The following is a 17511-nucleotide window of genomic DNA, read 5'->3' as shown; positions in this document are numbered from 1 at the left end:
GCTCTTTAAAATGTGAAAGTTTACAGTTGTAACCAGACAGAGCTTAGGCACAGAGATTAAGCCACTTTCTATAATAATTAAATGTAACTAGTGTATTATCACAGCTGACAGATGAATTGTGAATTGAGTGGAGAGATAAAACAAAATGTCCCGAGAATCTGTATTAGCTGGGAGATGGGATATAAAAGTACACTGGTGCTGCTCATTGTCCTTGAACTCACCCTGATCTGGCACTGGCTCTGCTTTGTCTGACTCCACTGGCAATCTGTTATCCTGATGATCTTCAGGAGGGAAAATGTTCAGTTAGACATGCTCTTCTTGAAATGGGTAAATTATTCAAGTTAAAGAAGACACAGAGGCACGCATAGATGTTAGTGTGAAAATGAACTTTACATTCAATAAAAACCTTTTACCTGAGTGTTCCATATGCATCATAGAGTTCATTTGGTCTGGACTGACAGTGATGGGAACATTGGCTTCAGCTGGAATATGTTGAAAGAGCTCTTTGAAGCCAGTCTCCATGCAGTTCATGTAGGGGATTGCATGTTTGCTGTCCATGTAGTACATTATATAGAAGTTGCACATCTCATCAGCAGAGGTACCACTGCAGACAGAACAGAAAAGCATCAAGGGATAAAACACAACCATACATATGCAAAAAGGCAGACGATATTTATGTAATGTAGATCAGTAAAGAGTAATGCTATTTCTAATCATTAAGGGGCACATTCTAGCTTCACATGTCATCCTTTGGTGGAGTTTTTCCAGTTAACATGATGTCATCTGGTGGAGTTCTGGAGAAGCAGATCAAATACAGTTGCCACAGTTTGAGGAACACTGGTGCTGAAATTCCACATGGTTTATTTATATATGTGTGTACAAAATACAAATCTGTGCTTCTTTATTTATCACAATATATTTTTGTGATGTGTAAGCCTCATAACTTGAGAATCAGTAAAGACAAAATGTTTATTTAGCTTGAACAAAACGTCCACAAATTTTGTTGATGTTGGAGTCTTTTTGACATTAATGAAGGGCAGAGACATGCATCATGTCACGTTTACCTTTGTTTGTTGTTCTATTTGCCTGGATAAATAAATCACAATGAATGGTTTCGTTGTAATCTTGATCATAGGAAATGCCAGCTTCAAAGAGGTACAAACTGGTACAAACTGGTCTTGAGACTAACTTTGTAAGAGATGTTAGGGACGTTTCTTTTAGATTTTGATATGTGAATGCAAGAATAGCCTGAGCTATAATGATTCTAAGATGATTTTAAGCCCTTTCTCTACCAGTTCACATTTAGTCATGTAATTTAACATACACTACTCAAAGAAATTAAAATTTGAAAACACATTAGTTCTAAATGGGGAAAAATATCATGCTTGATATTTATACCGTTGTTGAACAGGTAATGTGTTAGTCGTGAATGGATGTCACATTGTTTGATAACCATAACAGTTGATAACCTATAGAGAACTGAATTCAAAGACACCCTTAATATAAAAGTTAAATAATGATGCGGCAGGTTGGTAAATTTTGCTGAAATTTTATTGCAGCAACTGCAAATGGTTCTCAGTAGTTTGTATTGCCCCCACGTGCCTCTATGCATGGCTGACAACATCGGGGCATGCATGCTAGTAAGACGACAGATGGTGACCTGGAGTATCTCCTCCCCTGCTGTCGGATGGACCGAAAAATAATGTCCCAGAGGTGTTCTATTGGATTTAGGTAATTTCCTTCATGTTACATGTTACAGCATAACATTCTCCACATCACCTCCAGACCCCTCTCACATCTGACCACTGTACTCAGTGTGAACCTTCTCTCATCTGACCTGCCTATGGTGTTGGGCAGTGATCAGAGGGCCCACGAGAGGACACTGGGCCATTAGGCCACCCTCATGAAGTCTGTTTCTGATTGTTTGGTCAGAGACATTCACGCCATTGGCTTGCTGGAGGTCATTTTGTAGGCTCTGGCAGCGCTCGTCCTGTTTCTCCTTGCAAACAGAAGCAGATACCAGTCCTGCTGATGGGTTAACAACCTTCTACGGCACTCTGTCAAGTTCTCATAGAGTAACGCCCTGTCTCTTGGAATCTCCTCCATACTCTTGAGACTGTGCTAGGAGACAAAGCAAACCTTCTGGCAATGACGCCTATTGATGTGCCATCCTGTAGTTGTGGAGTAGTTGGACTGCCTGTGCAACTAGCAATGTCTATCGGAGCTCCCTCCCTGGCAATTACATTGACTGCCAACTAGACTGTACCTCTTTTTCTGCTTTTATCATAAAAATAATTCCTTATGCCCTGTGTTAATATAAGTAATGAATATCTGCCCATATAATATCATGTCATCCTTCCACAGATCTTCATTGGCGTCTCAAAAATCCAGTCATGCCTCTACATGTGCAAGATGTCTGGGCTGGGGCTTGTTCAGACAACTGTATTTCATCATGTCATGGTAACTGCAACAATACTGCATCAACATTAATCCTTTAATTTTTTAACAAACAGCTGTACAAGCGTGAAGAAACACAGTGTGGCAGAGGAGATCAGAGCATGACTAGAAGAAAGCTGCAGTGTCAGGCTTACATGCCCGTGTTTAAGTGATAGGTAATCTACATGGTGGTGTAACTCACCCGATGTAAGTTTTGGAGGTTCTCCCCTCTCCAGTAAACACACATCTGGCAGCAACAATGTCACCATACTCCACACTCACCTCTTTGTTGGCAGGATAGAAGGCCTGGAGAGAAACGCATTCATGGCTAAAGTAGGTGTCAACAGAACTCTAGCTAATAATAATAATTATTATTATTGTAATTTACAGATATTATTGAATTATTATATATTATAAAATATTCTTATTTATTACTTTGGATATTATATTGCTTGCTATTAACTTTGTTCCTCTGCATGTATCCCCAGGCTTGGCGCTGTATGTTTCCAGTGCAGCAACTGGCTCTACCAACCTGCCCAGTGTTTTGTCTGTGGCTTGTTGTTGCTCCACTCTCTCTCTCCTCTTTCTATTCACCTGGTCAAGTGATGATCACTCTTAGCCTTAGCCTGGTTCTGCTAGATGTTTCTTCCTGTCCCCCCCCTGTGGCCTAGTACTGGTCAAGTAGGACTTATTGAGTTGTCTACGTAATTCTGCAAGGTCTTATCTGCTGCTCATGCTACACCTCCTGTGCAGGTGTGGTTTTTAAAGCACTGATGTAGTTTCAGAATGCCTTTGGGTGGACATGAACTGCTAACACAGACACACTATTCATAGTCAAGTATGAGAATCACATGGATAAAAGTTTCCCGGCCGCACCAAGGACATCACATTTACACAGCCCCTTGAAAGTAGGAAATTTTATTTGCTTCTGGTGTACATACCTGTGGCAGCTGTGGGGACTGTCTGCCAATCAGGCTCCACTTCCCATCTCTGATTCTGTAGCCACTGACAACTTTACCTGTAACAGAAACAATCATCCAGACTGCCACTGACACCGATAGAAATGACTGTGAAAGAACTGCTAAATGCTCTGGTATGACTCACCAAGGCGGTGTGTGTGGGTCCGGAAGGCAAATGGATAGATGGGATAGGATGTGTAATCACAGGCAATGTCTGCATTTGTAACTAAAAAAAAAAAAAAAAAGAGGTTACAGTGGGGCCAAACTGTCATCACTGTACAGTACCAATAAAATATAATTTTAACCTAACTTTAATTGACTAAATATTCTCCACTACAAAGCAAAATAAGGTGAATTGACCTTCCTAAAATTCCAACCTTCCCTAAATAAAGCACAGCACACACTAACCGTGCCACATAGTGTCAAAAGTGTTGTCAACAGTGGAATATATTAACCTCTTACATGTCAATACAAGTTTTCACTTCAAGTTCTTCTGAATGGGTCCTCTTTCCTCTCAGTTCTACTCTCTGTGCTAATGTGGATATCGACAAGGCTGAGCCTGAGTTCCTTACAATCAGTGCGTTACATTACACAGAGCGATGCTCATTTGTAGGTCTGCCCAAAATCCAACTAAAACTGAAACCAACATAAAGTCTAAATAAGTCACTTGTCACTGACAGTTTGTGCTGTAAAGAGGGGCATTGTGTCTGTCTGTGTGTCTCTCTCACAGCGCACCCCCCTCGAAACAAAAAAGAAGAAAAAAAAGACAGACAGGAAAAAAGTCGTCAGAAAGCGTCTTTTCTGTCTCTGTACATTTACAATCTGTGAACCTTGCTCCCAAAACCAGCCCAGGGCAGAGGAGAAATCAGATTACTCCTTTGCTGCATATATGCTTGGATTTCCAGTAACCAGGTTTCTTGAGTGCAGTCAAACTGGTTCCCAGTGCAGTGGTTTCTTCAGTGCATGTAAACGCACAGAATGACAGAGCAGGCAGCAGATAAGGGCCACAATGGAAACATAAAATGGACTTTGGTTTATAATTTCCTCAAGTCAACAATAATCCTGCTTGTTATACACATATGCAATAAAATACGCCAGTAAGTCAGACAGTACAAGTAATGTCTGAACCATCTGTTAAGGAGATTCAACCACTACGTAAAATAGTTTTCATGCACATGCATATGCAGCATACACTTACACTTAAATATGGCCTAAAATCTGATCAGATTTTCATGCAAGTATTCATTCATTCATTGTTTCTTATTCTGTCATTGGTGCTCTGATAGGTTAACACAATGGCTTCGCTCAACACACATCCAAAAATAATAATAATAATAACAATTCTTGCACTTGTAGCTCATGAAACTGAAACATTTCTTCCTATAGCACTTTAATGTTTTCTCCTAGATATTTTGCTTGCCTTGTACCTCACTTGTACTGTAAGTCAATTTGGATAAAAGGGTCTAAATGACTAAATAATAATAATGATGATGATGACTCTACTACAAACATTTGCTGTAGTGGCTGTAAAAGGGAAGGCAAAATGCTGAAGCTTTCAAATGACATTCAGTTTTTGTCTCGTCATAATTCAGTTTGAAGTGTTTCCACACAGCTTCAGTATTTTGGCTTCCGTTTTGCGGCCATGGTGTGTCGTTCACTGTAGTGAGTGAGAGGGATGTCGGGCACCCAAGTAAAGAAGTATTTCCACATTTTATTCGTGCAGCTAAAATTTAATTAATACTGATATCTACCATTTAGGAAAAGAATATTTGAATATTAAAATAAAAAAACATATCTATCCAATTAACAAATATCTGAATACCCAAGTATTTGGTCCAGTCCTAATTTACTTCAGAGCCAGAAATCCTCCCTTTTCTCCAGAATTTTTCTTTTCTTTGGTTATGCATGCTGCCATGTTGCTTAACTAACTCATGGTGTGTGGTATATAAGCAGTGCAAGTATGGCAGCTCTGCAACACAGCAGCATTAACAGCATTTTTTCCTAGTTCAAACAAACAAAACAAAAACTAAATCTGAACAGATGTAAAACCTCATGCAGATGGAATGAAAAAGTCTTCTAGATGACCCTATAAAAGGAATTCGATATCTCTCAGGCTGACAAATTCAAACATATAAAACAAACATACCTCTCTTTCCTGGAAGGATGACTGTGTCTACAGACATGAGCAGGTATATGCCAGCAATAAATGGCTGCCTTTGAGGAGGGCACAAAGAGCCACAGTTAGTGGACCAAACTTCAAAGGGTCCTCCAATGAGAGCTTTTCAATATGCACTAGAAGACTTCATGGTTTCAATTAATACTTACGGCTTGGATGTCATTTGTAAGGTAAGTCCTGAGCAATCTCTATGATGGTCTGCATAGCAAAAGAAATAAAATAGTTAATTTCTTTAATTAAATTAGCCTGATAATATATAGTATACTGCTAATGTGAATGCAGTAAAAACACAATTAACTGATTCTCTGCCTACACAAAGGGTTCTACAACATACAGGGCTCTCTTTCCCTTCATTCTCAACTAAACTAAATCTATTCTCAGCAATAACATATGCGAGTTAAAGCAGAGGGAAAGGTTATTACACAACATACACACATTCCTGGTGCCTGACGTACTTTGTTGGTATTTATAAGAGATTGGAACCTCATGTAGCAGTTTTTGGAATTTATTTACCACTCTTTTTAGTATCTTTTTAGTGTTTTACTGAATTCCATCTAATTAATTACATAATTGAGACACACAAGAATAATCATTTGACGTCCATTGGGACTCACCTCTGAAAGCAGTGATGTCCCCATAATGGATCTGCAGCACAAAGTAGGACATTCCTGAATTTCCTCCAACTTTAAAACCAACATCTGATGAGACAACAGAAAGAAGACCAGATGTAGGAGAAAGATATGAAACCACAAAGACAGAAAGAACTCAGGAACAAAACACACACAAATATATGTTTAACACAAAAATACAGTGTCCCTGTGAAAATTGATTATACAGAGTAACAGGGTCACTGTTCCTAGAAAGACAGGATGCATTTAAAAAAACAAGAAGCCAGAAAATAAATTGAATTTACCACCATTGTATTTGTGGAGAAAGACAAATCTGTGAAACTCTCCATCTGTCTACTACCAGAGGTCAGTGAACAACTGTACCCCTTTGAGAGACATACCTTTGGGTAATTTAGTTGGTGGTGCGTTCCGAGCCCAGGCGTACATAATAGAGGCTTCATCCACACAAGTGCCTTGTACACTGCCACAGTCCCTGGGGACAGAAATAACACAATTAGTTCCACTATGTGTTTTGGTACCACCAAATGGTAAAACAAAGGAGCAACACAAACATCTGTCTCTACTATTTGTTGTAGTGTTTGGGTGGATTCACAAACTTCCATATCATAGGACTGTCCCATGGACTGACAGGAATACAGTGTGTATTATTTGTCATTGTTAATTTGGCATATTTCTTCCACAAGTCTTGGCACTAAATTAAAGGCAACTTGGTTAGCTTTAAATTACATGTCACAGTCAGAGCAGTTCTACTTGGGACATGTCCGCGTGTTATAATTGGTATTACATGCACATTCAAGCCTTATGTGTTCAGCCTTTGTATTCAAGGCTGTGACACCTACATACTTTACTAAAACAAAAAGAGCCTGAGACCTTAGTAATTTTGCAATTCATCCCCCACACCACATCACTGCACAACTGTCTTCCTCTACCACACACCTCTAACACACACAGACGCACGCACAGTATTGTGGTAAACTAATTGCTAGCAGGCAACAGATTGGTTGAGGAACACTAAGCCTCTGTGACTCTTTATCATTATTGACCCATACAGATGGCTGTTGTTCATGTGCAGGACAAAATGTTGTTTTCCTTATGTGGAGAGAAAAGGGTTTTGTAGATTGTAGAATGTAATGTATGTCAATTACTTTCTTCAACAAATATTACATCTTTTCACAAAAAACTAATGGAAGTTTTATCTTTTCAGCATTTCGTGTGGAATGTTGCGGCTGAGAAAGACTTCTTCAATGTTGTATGTCTATCAGACATGCAAACACTCAATATGTGTCAACATGCCAGCAAGCAGTTATCTATCTGCACATTCATCAGACACAAAGCAAAACACGATGAGCCATGATGACTTTCAGAATTTACTACTACTACTACTTTTTTAGTTCTGTTTTAGTGTCCGCCAACCACTGACAGAAATATCCAACTCTTTAGCTACTATATGCTCCACTATGTACACTTGTTATTAGAGAAAATGATATGTTAATATTTTAATTCTACAAATGTTTAAGGAAATACTCAAATTCAGTGAAATGCTAATCATATGACCTTTTCACACCAATGTAAATGCTCACTTCAGACAACACTGAGCTGTGACCTAGAGTTGAACATTACCAGTAGTTGCTGGTAGAGACAGGAGTCTGGCAGCCAAACAGGAGCATGTGATGAACTTTGTCCATACTGGCATGAGGTATGAAATCCACTGAGGAGAAAAATGACTATGGTTAAATATTTAATATCTTATTAAAAGCCTTGAGCAGCTCAGCACACACAACTCTATCTGACCATTTCTTTTCAATTTGCTGTTTAAGATCATTCAGACACACAGTGGGCTGCATCATGTGCCCCTCACTCACCAGTACATACTATACTTACCAATATATGCATCTCTACTAGTTGGTACAGGAAATGCCATGCACAGATAATTGTCCGACTGAAATATCAAAGAACACAATGATGTTCATTGATGATATACTAATCATCGGTTCCTGAGATGTTCACCAGTATCATTTGACATTTAGAGAAATAAAAATAAAATGAAAATGAAAGTATGAACTAAACGTGCTCTGTATCTCCCTCCAGATAAAGTGTAGGTGAGGTACCTGACTTCATTAGTTGTAACACTAACACAACTCAGAAACAACTCTAGTTCTTTATGTAAATGTCCACTTGAAAAATATCAAATCTGTATTCACATGGCACTTTGATATAAAAGCAAGTGCAATAAAATAAAAGTATGCATTGGAACAGTGAGCATCAAACATCAATATTAGAATCCTCCAGCTTCCCTGAAGAAACAGATGCCATCTGGCTTCTGATTCTACTGTACATGAGATAAAGAAGAGATCTGTTAAGTTGTCACTTAACTACTTGTCTAATATGACAATGCCTTATTTTCTGTCCAACTGGGAGGCTGAATTCTATGATTGCTTAAAAATCACTTACATGAGATTCAATTACTAAGATAATTTCATACTACTGTAGAATCACTAAGTGATGGTTGCAGCTCTATTGATAAATATATACTCTTAAAGCTGGGACACACCAAGACGGTCGACTGTCTGCAAAAGTCGGACCGTTGGTGACAGTGTCTGTTGGACTAGTTTTTGCTCTGTCCTGCACATTTCGCTGAGGTCCAACACATGTCTGCGGATTTCCAGTATATTTAGTCTTTTGAATTGGTGTTAGGCCCATAAGTGAGAGAAACCACTCCCATTGGCTGTTCAGCTTAGCAAATAACATGTGTCCTACTGCCATTTACAACTTTTTACCAGATACATTCTGGATTAGAAGTAGCTGTAAACTGTTTGTGGTGAGAGAGAGTGGTGTGAAAATGAACAAGCACTGCCAAGTGCTGCTTTGTTCAGAGTTTGTATATCTGCAGTCCCAGGTTTTCTTCAGTTTTCTCTTTTTGAATAATGAATACAGACTACATCCATCTGCTGCGATAGAGTATTATTACCTAGTGCAATTCTTTGGCCCAGTTAAAGGGACATAAAGAAACACAACAGTTAGTTTATGTTGCCTCCAGTTCATTGACACTGGCTTGGTGTATAACAACCCTTAAAGCCAAAGGATGTGTCACTTTGAGAAACAGACTCACTTTAGTTGGGACAACACCAGGCATCCGAAGATCCATAGAGAAGTTTTGAGAGTTTGTTAAAATGTGCTGCTGCTTGATCCTGGACACACAGCCACCGGCATCTAACAATCCATTTTCCTGAGAGCTTAGAGAGGAACACAGGAAAGACATGGTTCACTTTACAACAGGAACAGGGCTTCACGAACAAAATCAGAACACAGGGCTGCAATATATTTTTAATCTCCACAGATTCTAAACAATCAAAGGTGTAATTAACAGAAATCTGCGGAGGAAGTGAGTGAGAGTGGATGAAAAATGTTTAAGGAAAAAACAGGACAGGTGTTTGTGACTAGCACTGCATTTCAACACAAATCCAAACACCACAGGGAAATAGAAAAAGACTTAATGTGCATCAAGACACTAACCAAGGCCACATGTTAGACCTTGGTGAAGAATGAACAGCATAACATTCTCTCAGCCAACAGCAGTGTGAAAAAACAGATGAAAAAGGAAAAAAAAAAAAATTGTCCTGTACTATTCGTCCTAACAAACATGACACTCACTTATAAATAGAAGAGGCAATAGTATCACTGAAGTCATAAACAACAACCAACATAAGGTCAAAAACATGTTTTCATGCAAGACTATTTCTCAAGTTCATCCCTTTTAAGCCCTTATTCCCTCAAAGGGTGTGTGGCTCACAGTCCCACACACTGACAGCACACTCAGCAACTGCCTTAAAGAATAAAGCTGGCAGTTTGCTGTATTTTACCTGTCGTCAACAAATGTTGTGAAAGACCAAACCCACAGTGGGTCACTGGTTGTGTTTTTATAAAACCTTGGAGCTCTCCGGGATAGGCACCCTCATTCATTGCAGAAAACTACACAGCACTCCAGCAAAGACGTGCAAGGACATCTAGCACACGATATAGCTCACCTTTAGTTGCAATGCAATTCAACGCCATGTGACAGCAAACTGCACTTTATTTTTGCAGTCTATATAGAAATCTCTAAATACCAATATTTTATTTATATCCTTTATTTTTTACGGTGTAAAGCATCACTTTAATTACCTGTTTCATTTGATTCTTTATCATGAAGCAGCTTGAGAAATTGACTTAACACCCAGTCCTATGTTTAGTCACAAGTATAAACTGATATGTTTCACTTCACCAGACTTTATGTTCTGTTCTGCACCCTTTCTGCCTGTTGTCTGTCTGTGCAGAAGCTGAGCCAGACAGGGAAGAGAGGCTGCTCTGTAAATACCAAAACCATGTCTTTCAATCTCTTGATCTCTCTCACTGGTTTATTCAATGACTGATAAAAGGCCCTTGGTTGTTACACATTAAGGCCCAGTTTGACAAGTATTAGTAGGAACTGAGAGATACTTGCATCAGTGCACATAAAACATTAACCACATAGCAATCTCTGAACAAAGTTTTGTTGTTGGGGCTCTCTTGACCAGGTTTACACATGAATGTATAGATTATTTAAGAGAGCTCACTGGACCTCAGTGGATCAACAACAGAACAATATATATAGTTAATAAGTCATTCAGATAGTTGTCATTAGTCATTCAGCTGTCCCTTCATTGTCCCTTATTTTTCTCACTGTCCAGTGAGAACAGGTAAGACAACATTGCAACAGTGTTATGTAAATAAGCTAACTCAGCACAATTCACCCACCCTGACCTTTCAAAGTCCAGCTCTTAAAAACTGCTTATGGGTATACGTATGTGTGAACACACCATAATCAGCCATACATCCAAGTTTTCAAATGTACGCAATCTAATTTTCACTCAAATAGTGAAACACTTGAACTATGGTCCCATATCTCACAGATTCAAAAGTACCTTGAGGAGTTTGTGACTACTGGTAGTGCAATTTGCTGTTTTGTTGTATATAGTATCTGTATGTATACTATACCAGTGACTGATGGTTGGCAGCAGTACTAAGACACAGACACATAAATACACAAGTAGGAGTTAGCAATGTAACAGACCAATGAATAAATTAGTAATTAAATAAAAGTGTTTTTAATAAACAAGATGAATGAAATTATACAAAATGTAAAAACATATATATACTGTATTTCTAAACAGATTAATGAAAAGAATTTTTCTTACCTGTAGCCTTGAGAGATAAATGCTAGCACCACAACACAAAACACAAGGACTCCCATCATGATTGTGGTTCTCACAGCAGATTTTGCTGCTGCTGCCTGAGTTGCAAATTGTCAAACAAAGGTTGTCAGAACTATCTCATGGGAAAAAAGCAGGTGGAAAACTGCACGAGAGCATTCCTTTCACACCTGTTGTCCTCGCTCAGCTTGGTGGAGGAGTAAGGATGTGAAGGGAGGTGAAAGTAGTGTGAACCTTACTCCATTAGCATGTTGGACTGCAATTTACCCTTGGTTCCTGCCAGTAGGTAAGATGGTTCTATGTCTCTCTGGAGCCACGTCCTGAAACAGAATATGTGTTAACTGACGGTGACGTAACAACAAACCCAGAACAGACACAAAAGTGACATAGCAGACTCTAATGATGCATTTTATTGCTGTATTTGAATATTGACCAAACAGAAACACTGATTAGAATTGACCGATCTGAGCTTGTGCGATTAAGTACCCAGTGAGATGGGAGGATGACAAGACTTATAAAGAAAGATGAAAAGCTGAATGAAGGAGTGATCTAACAGGTGCAGAGGATAAGAGTTTGTCAGTGGGGCCATTTTAGGTGAGAGTGAGGTCCAGGTGGTTGCCAGCTTTGTGGGTTGGAAGATCATATGATGTGACAAATGTGAGGAAGTCAGTGGCCTGGGGTTTGTCAAATGGATCGTCAAATCTCCCAGAATGATTAGATGGAACAGCAACACGTTAAGTTCATCTCATAGGTGCAAGCATGGTTCTTCTCAATGCCTTTGCACTCATCCTGAAGTTTAATATTCAGGATTAATATGAAGGGACAATCTGATTATTATGATTCTTACACATTCACTGTTCATATACTGTTCTTTGGTTGAGTAAAGCTGCTTTGCGACAATGCCAATTGTAAATAGGCATTGTCGCAATCAATAAAATTGAATTGAATTAATATTAACTCTGCTTCCAGTATTGTGTTTTGTATGTTCTAAACATCTGGCTCTAACCCACCTGGCTTTCATGCAGACTAGAAGCTGAAGGAATATCTACATAGACATACGGAGGACCATCATTAGCAACCATTAGTACTGTGTTCCAATATTGTGGTTGCTAATGTCAGTTTATCACATTCAAATGCTATTTGATCAGTGCAATTATGAAAGCACAGCAGAAAATTAACAGAATTCCTGAGTGACCCCGAACATATGCACAGTAGTATATTTTTTACTTTTACTGCATATTATCCTCAGCTGCTTTAACACTAGAGCTTCCACAGTGGGGAATCAGCTAAGTGTTATCTTAAGCAGCTAGAACTATGGAGCTATCATGTATGAGCTTCACTAAGACATTAAACTGAACGAAACCAAAAGCTAAAAAAAACATTCTCTCGCTTGTTATACATGTACATTACACATGTAAAACCCATTGTAATGCAAATTAAGTATATTCTTGTTCATCACCTACACTCCACAAACATTATGTGACTGAACGGCACTATTTACTTCTATTACTAATCCCAATGTTACCTTTACAAATCAGCATTTATAGTCAACATAAATTACAAGTTAATGCACAAACAAATAAACCTAATAAGAGCAGTCAAAACTACCCAAGTGTCACCGATAACCATCTTTTATTACAATAACTCACTGTGTAGTCTACTCGTCTTTATCATACTCTTAAATTAATCTAGCCGGTCAGGCTCAAGCTATTTACTAGTAGTAAACATAGTCATGATATATTATGATATTGTACACTACTGTAACATTGTAATGTAACTTTTCTTAGACTGACAGATACAATAAACTGAGGCACCTGATCACACTGATACAAAGAAGAGAAATAAAACACTGTTATAAGACAATCATGACATCATTGATTTGCAAACAACGTTCACAATACACTCAGAGACAGCCACATTTAAGCTACCTTGAAACCCACAGGATACATGGCAGAGGAAAGAAAAACACTGAGCTGTTGAGCTCGTCTGGTGACTCATCGCTGTTAACAGAGCAAGGTGGAGATAACAGGAGGACAGGGAAGGGGCAGTGCTGTGCTGACATCACAGCCCCCACTGATGAGACAGAAACTATGGAAACAGAGCTCATCCCACTCATGGACCACAGCACGTATTCCACCATTTAAGATTCAGCATTCACAGTGGACTTTATAACCATCCTTAACATCAGTGTGTATCGTAACATATACCCAACAACTAACTAACACCTGACCAGTGCCTATAACAGCAAAGATGGGATAAGTTATAAAGGAACAGTTGCATAATCGCATATGAAAATAAAACACATAAAGTGTTTTATTATATTACTGTGATCATATGCAAAATTAACAGTGCTTTTGTTTTTCATAAAGCGAAGACACAGCACACAAGTAGGAATAAACAGATGTCACGCCTCAACAACACAGGAAGCGACAAAAAAAAACAGCCATCTTTAACTAACCTACGTTAGCGCTAAGCTACCAGCTATGATGAATAGAAGATACCAAACTCCCAACTAGCGTTACATGTAAGCAAGAAAATTATAGGACAAAACGCACTTTGTGTTTTTCTGTAATTTAACTGCGGTACTAACTAAGCTAGCCGCATGAGCTACCGTTAGCTATCTGTGCGTAGCTGTTCTTTGACAGGTTGGACACAGCATCGAATCTCAGCTGTGACCACTTTCATCAATAAAGATGTCGAAGTTGTAGCTCAGGTTAAATTGCGACTTGGCTGAATGTTAGACAGAGGACTACAAAGAGATGTTTAGTAGAGACGGTACCTGTTCGCTGCCACTGGACGTCTTACAATCGCTTTTACTGAGGCGACAACCTTTCGCTTTGACAATCAGTAACTGACATCCAATTTTTCCAGAATAAAAGCATCATCTGTACCAGCGCCCGAGAGCCCGCCCTGCTCCGTAGCACACGCCTACCGCAACGAGTGCGGGTGTCGTTCTGTTCGAGGATTGTTTTCAAGGTCTCTGAGCGGAATCACATGGATAACTTAAAGTTATATTCCCATAAGTGCGGGAAGAAACAAATAATGACTTGGTGGCTTTATTTGCAAAAGGTTAACTATTTTAGATTTTGACCAGGTTCTATAAATATAGTGCTTTTATTCTGTAAATATCCCAGGAAGTGGTTTTATTCTCCTTCCGGAATCATGGTCGCTGGTGTTACTCGAGTCTAAACCCGTATTGTTGTTATTGTGAAAAAGTGCTGAATCTTAACACCATGTGAACCCGTGTTGCAGCAGGTATGTTAGTAAATGTCGCTACACAATGCTGAGTATCATTTTTCCGTTTCGTTGCTTAACGTTGTCTGAACGTTAGCTAGTTTGCTGTGCCTGCTCGTCATGCAGCTAACATTAGCTCAACGTAACGGGTCACTTAACAGTAGCTAGTAAATCATGAATCTTTTTCTTTTTGTTTTATTGCTACCTTCCAACTATAGTAGTTCTGTTGTGCACTTGGCTAGTTCATTGTTCTGGTGTCTGTGGTTGGGCATTGGTTAATTGACATCAGTGTATGGTTACAGGTACAACATTTCTGACTGTACCTACCAGCACAGCTAGAGTTTGTAATGAATGAAGCTGACTTGGAACGGATTTTTTCAGGTTTTTCAGTCTGACTACTAGTAAACTAGTAATGCTTAGATCTGTTGCTGGTATATTTATTTCCACACTCTTTTGTTTTTCCATTTCAGCTGCAGAGCACCATGGGTCGGAGGAGCAGCAACAGTCCTGTCTCACACAGTGTGCCAGTGGTAGTTGTGTGTCTTGCTGCCTTGCTTCTCGGCAATGTCTTGATCTATCTTTATTTGGACTCCCTGTATCAGACTGATCAGCATCACATGTCCTCTCATGTAGGCTGTCAGCCCCTACACTTTAAAATGACGACAATGAAAAACTGCACTCCCTTGCTCCAGTGTTCACAAATAAACACAGAAGTACGCAAGTTGAAGCTGATTGGCCAGGGAGCTGTTAAGAAGGTAAATCATATTTTACAATGTAGATTGCCTCAGTCTTTTGTGTGTGGGGGAGAAAAAAAAAAGGAATTGAACACCTGCAGAAGGCTCCACTTCTCTAATTTCATAGTTTGTTGTAGTAGTAGTAGTAGTAGTAGTAGTAGTAGTAGTAGTAGTAGTAGTAGTAGTAACCTCAATTCCTAAAATAAAAAATCCAAAAATCAATATTACATCATGAATAACTTAATTCTAACCGAGAGAGTGGGGCTATAAATTTAATTTGTTCCATTTCAAATTAAATTTGGCCACAAGTCACATCAGTGTACAATCTTGAGAGCCATGCAAACACGGTGATTAAAAAGAAACAATCATGCCAGTCATTCGAAACTGATAAAATTAAAACCAATCAAGCAGCTAAACAGTACAGTATGAATAAAATATTTCCTTCACAGCAGTATCAAGGGTTTATTTTTTTATCATTTGTCTTAAACTTTTTGTTTGTTTTTGTTTTTTTAGAGCTTATTGTACAGCTCAAAGGCCCATATTTGTTATTCATAGCAGTCCTAATGCAGTTCACTTGCCATGTAACTTTAGCCTCCACTTTTCTTTCCCCAGGTCTATTTGGCAGAGTGGAGAGGTCAGAAGGTTGCTGTGTCCACACTAGCCTCTCTGGATTACCTTGAGGATTTTCTCCATGGATTGTCCATGTTACAGGCCTTGCAGGCCCCCCATGTAGTTCAGTTGGTTGGGTTTTGCCTTGAAGACAGTGTCCTGGTTACAGAGCACCACCCACTTGGCTCACTGCTTAACTTGGATAGTGTTCTTGCACTAGAGCAGCACCAGAAACACAACACATGGCAGGTGCGACTAAGGCTGGCTATAGACTATGTCTCCATTCTCCATTACCTCCACAACAGTCCAGCTGGGCGACGGGTTATGTGTGATTCCAACAGCCTGGAGAAAACTCTGTCCCAGTTTCTGCTGACAAGTGACTTTCACCTAATAGTGAACGATCTGGATGCGCTGCCTGAGGTGGATCCACTCAAGGGCTTGTTGGTGAAATGTGGCCACTGGGAGCTTACTGGGGACTTTGTGGCCCCAGAGCAGCTGTGGCCATTCAGAGACACGGGGGAGCCTTTTTCAGATGATGTCATGCCCGGGTATGATGAGAAGACGGATATCTGGAAGATCCCAGATGTGACGTGGTTCCTCATGGGAAGGGTTCCTGGAGGGGACTTGGTCCATTTCCATCTTTTTCAGATCCATGAGCAGTGCAAAAAAGAAGACCCCAAGCTCCGGCCTTCAGCGCTGGATGTTTTAAAGGTGTACAGAGTAGTTTACAGCAGCATGGTGCGAGACAACGCAGGCTTTAGAGACATGCTGTAGAATAATGACTCACTTAAAAAAAAAAGAGACACAAAAAAGCTAATGTGATGAATGCTACTTGGTTTGAAAGCAGCTGTAGATTTATGCGTTTGTTTAAATTACCTGGTTCTATTTACTCATTTGTTGTCATCTCCTTTAACAATCAGTATATCTAGTCACTTTGGCACATGTGACTGTTTTCCCCTAGTTGGCTCAGGAGGTTGTTGTCATGTGCAGAACCTGCTGGGACAGTGTTGCTCTTGAATGTTTATGCCATCACCAATAGTGACTTATGTTCCTATAATAATGGCTCCAATCTCTAGAGATTGTGTAATTAGAGCATGTTTCGATGATAAGCATCTTCTGACTTACTGGTAGGAAGTGCATAATATGATTGGGAAATGTTTCTGCATTTTATTTTGTTTTACATCGCTCTCCACAAGGTGTCCACTGGGTGAAATTAAATGGACTTGGGCAACTAAATTATAGACGCTGTGCAACATCCCGTACATGATTTTGGAATTAAACCTGGAATTTGGCCTTGGTTAATTACAAATGATTATTCTGTTTGCATCATTTCAAATGTCCTCCCATGTATAATCTTCTTTTGACTCAACACCCTGCTGCCTGTCCCAACTTAAAAATTCCCAAGCTCTGTATAGCCGTTTTATACAGCATAACAATCAGTGTGCTGTACAGCAAAATCTTGTACAGCACACTGATACATAACCTACAGTACAAAATATGTCTTGG

The 17511-nt window shown here is 39.4% G+C and overlaps 2 protein-coding genes across 3 annotated transcripts in view; one reads left to right on the top strand and one right to left on the bottom strand.

Annotated features, from left to right (window-relative positions):
- pam (peptidylglycine alpha-amidating monooxygenase) overlaps window positions 1-14301 on the bottom strand; it is a 27949-nt gene extending 13648 nt beyond the window's left edge. Inside the window, exons 1-15 of the mRNA XM_026340066.1 lie at window positions 14208-14301; window positions 11599-11748; window positions 11414-11508; window positions 9310-9433; window positions 8082-8139; window positions 7821-7908; window positions 6581-6672; window positions 6186-6269; window positions 5721-5769; window positions 5542-5609; window positions 3541-3621; window positions 3378-3454; window positions 2639-2742; window positions 414-604; window positions 222-281 (exon numbers count right to left, since the gene is read on the bottom strand). Coding sequence (XP_026195851.1) covers window positions 222-281; window positions 414-604; window positions 2639-2742; window positions 3378-3454; window positions 3541-3621; window positions 5542-5609; window positions 5721-5769; window positions 6186-6269; window positions 6581-6672; window positions 7821-7908; window positions 8082-8139; window positions 9310-9433; window positions 11414-11472 — 1135 coding nt within the window. The 5' untranslated portion in view covers window positions 11473-11508; window positions 11599-11748; window positions 14208-14301. The remainder of the gene's footprint in view (window positions 1-221; window positions 282-413; window positions 605-2638; window positions 2743-3377; window positions 3455-3540; window positions 3622-5541; window positions 5610-5720; window positions 5770-6185; window positions 6270-6580; window positions 6673-7820; window positions 7909-8081; window positions 8140-9309; window positions 9434-11413; window positions 11509-11598; window positions 11749-14207) is intronic.
- On the top strand, window positions 13844-17511 carry pomk (protein O-mannose kinase). Of its 2 annotated transcripts, none has more exons than XM_026340068.1 (3): window positions 13844-13952; window positions 15133-15417; window positions 16009-17511. In XM_026340068.1, the coding sequence occupies exons 2-3, from the start codon at window positions 15145-15147 to the stop codon at window positions 16777-16779; spliced, it is 1044 nt and encodes a 347-aa protein (XP_026195853.1). In that variant the 5' UTR covers window positions 13844-13952; window positions 15133-15144; the 3' UTR covers window positions 16780-17511. The 2 variants fall into 2 exon arrangements, with proteins under 2 accessions (XP_026195853.1, XP_026195852.1); XM_026340067.1 differs by lacking the exon at window positions 13844-13952 and adding an exon at window positions 14505-14683.

This window comes from Anabas testudineus, chromosome 22 (assembly GCF_900324465.2).
Source record: "Anabas testudineus chromosome 22, fAnaTes1.2, whole genome shotgun sequence".
NCBI classification, from domain to species: Eukaryota; Metazoa; Chordata; class Actinopteri; order Anabantiformes; family Anabantidae; genus Anabas; species Anabas testudineus.
This window is presented reverse-complemented; position numbering and strand designations above follow the sequence as displayed.

Coding starts and splice junctions, on each gene's coding strand:
- pomk (XM_026340068.1), top strand. CDS start 15,145: ATGGGTCGGAGGAGCAGCAACAGTCCTGTCTCACACAGTGTGCCAGTG. Junction 15,418..16,008: donor GCCAGGGAGCTGTTAAGAAG/GTAAATCATATT, acceptor TTCTTTCCCCAG/GTCTATTTGGCAGAGTGGAG.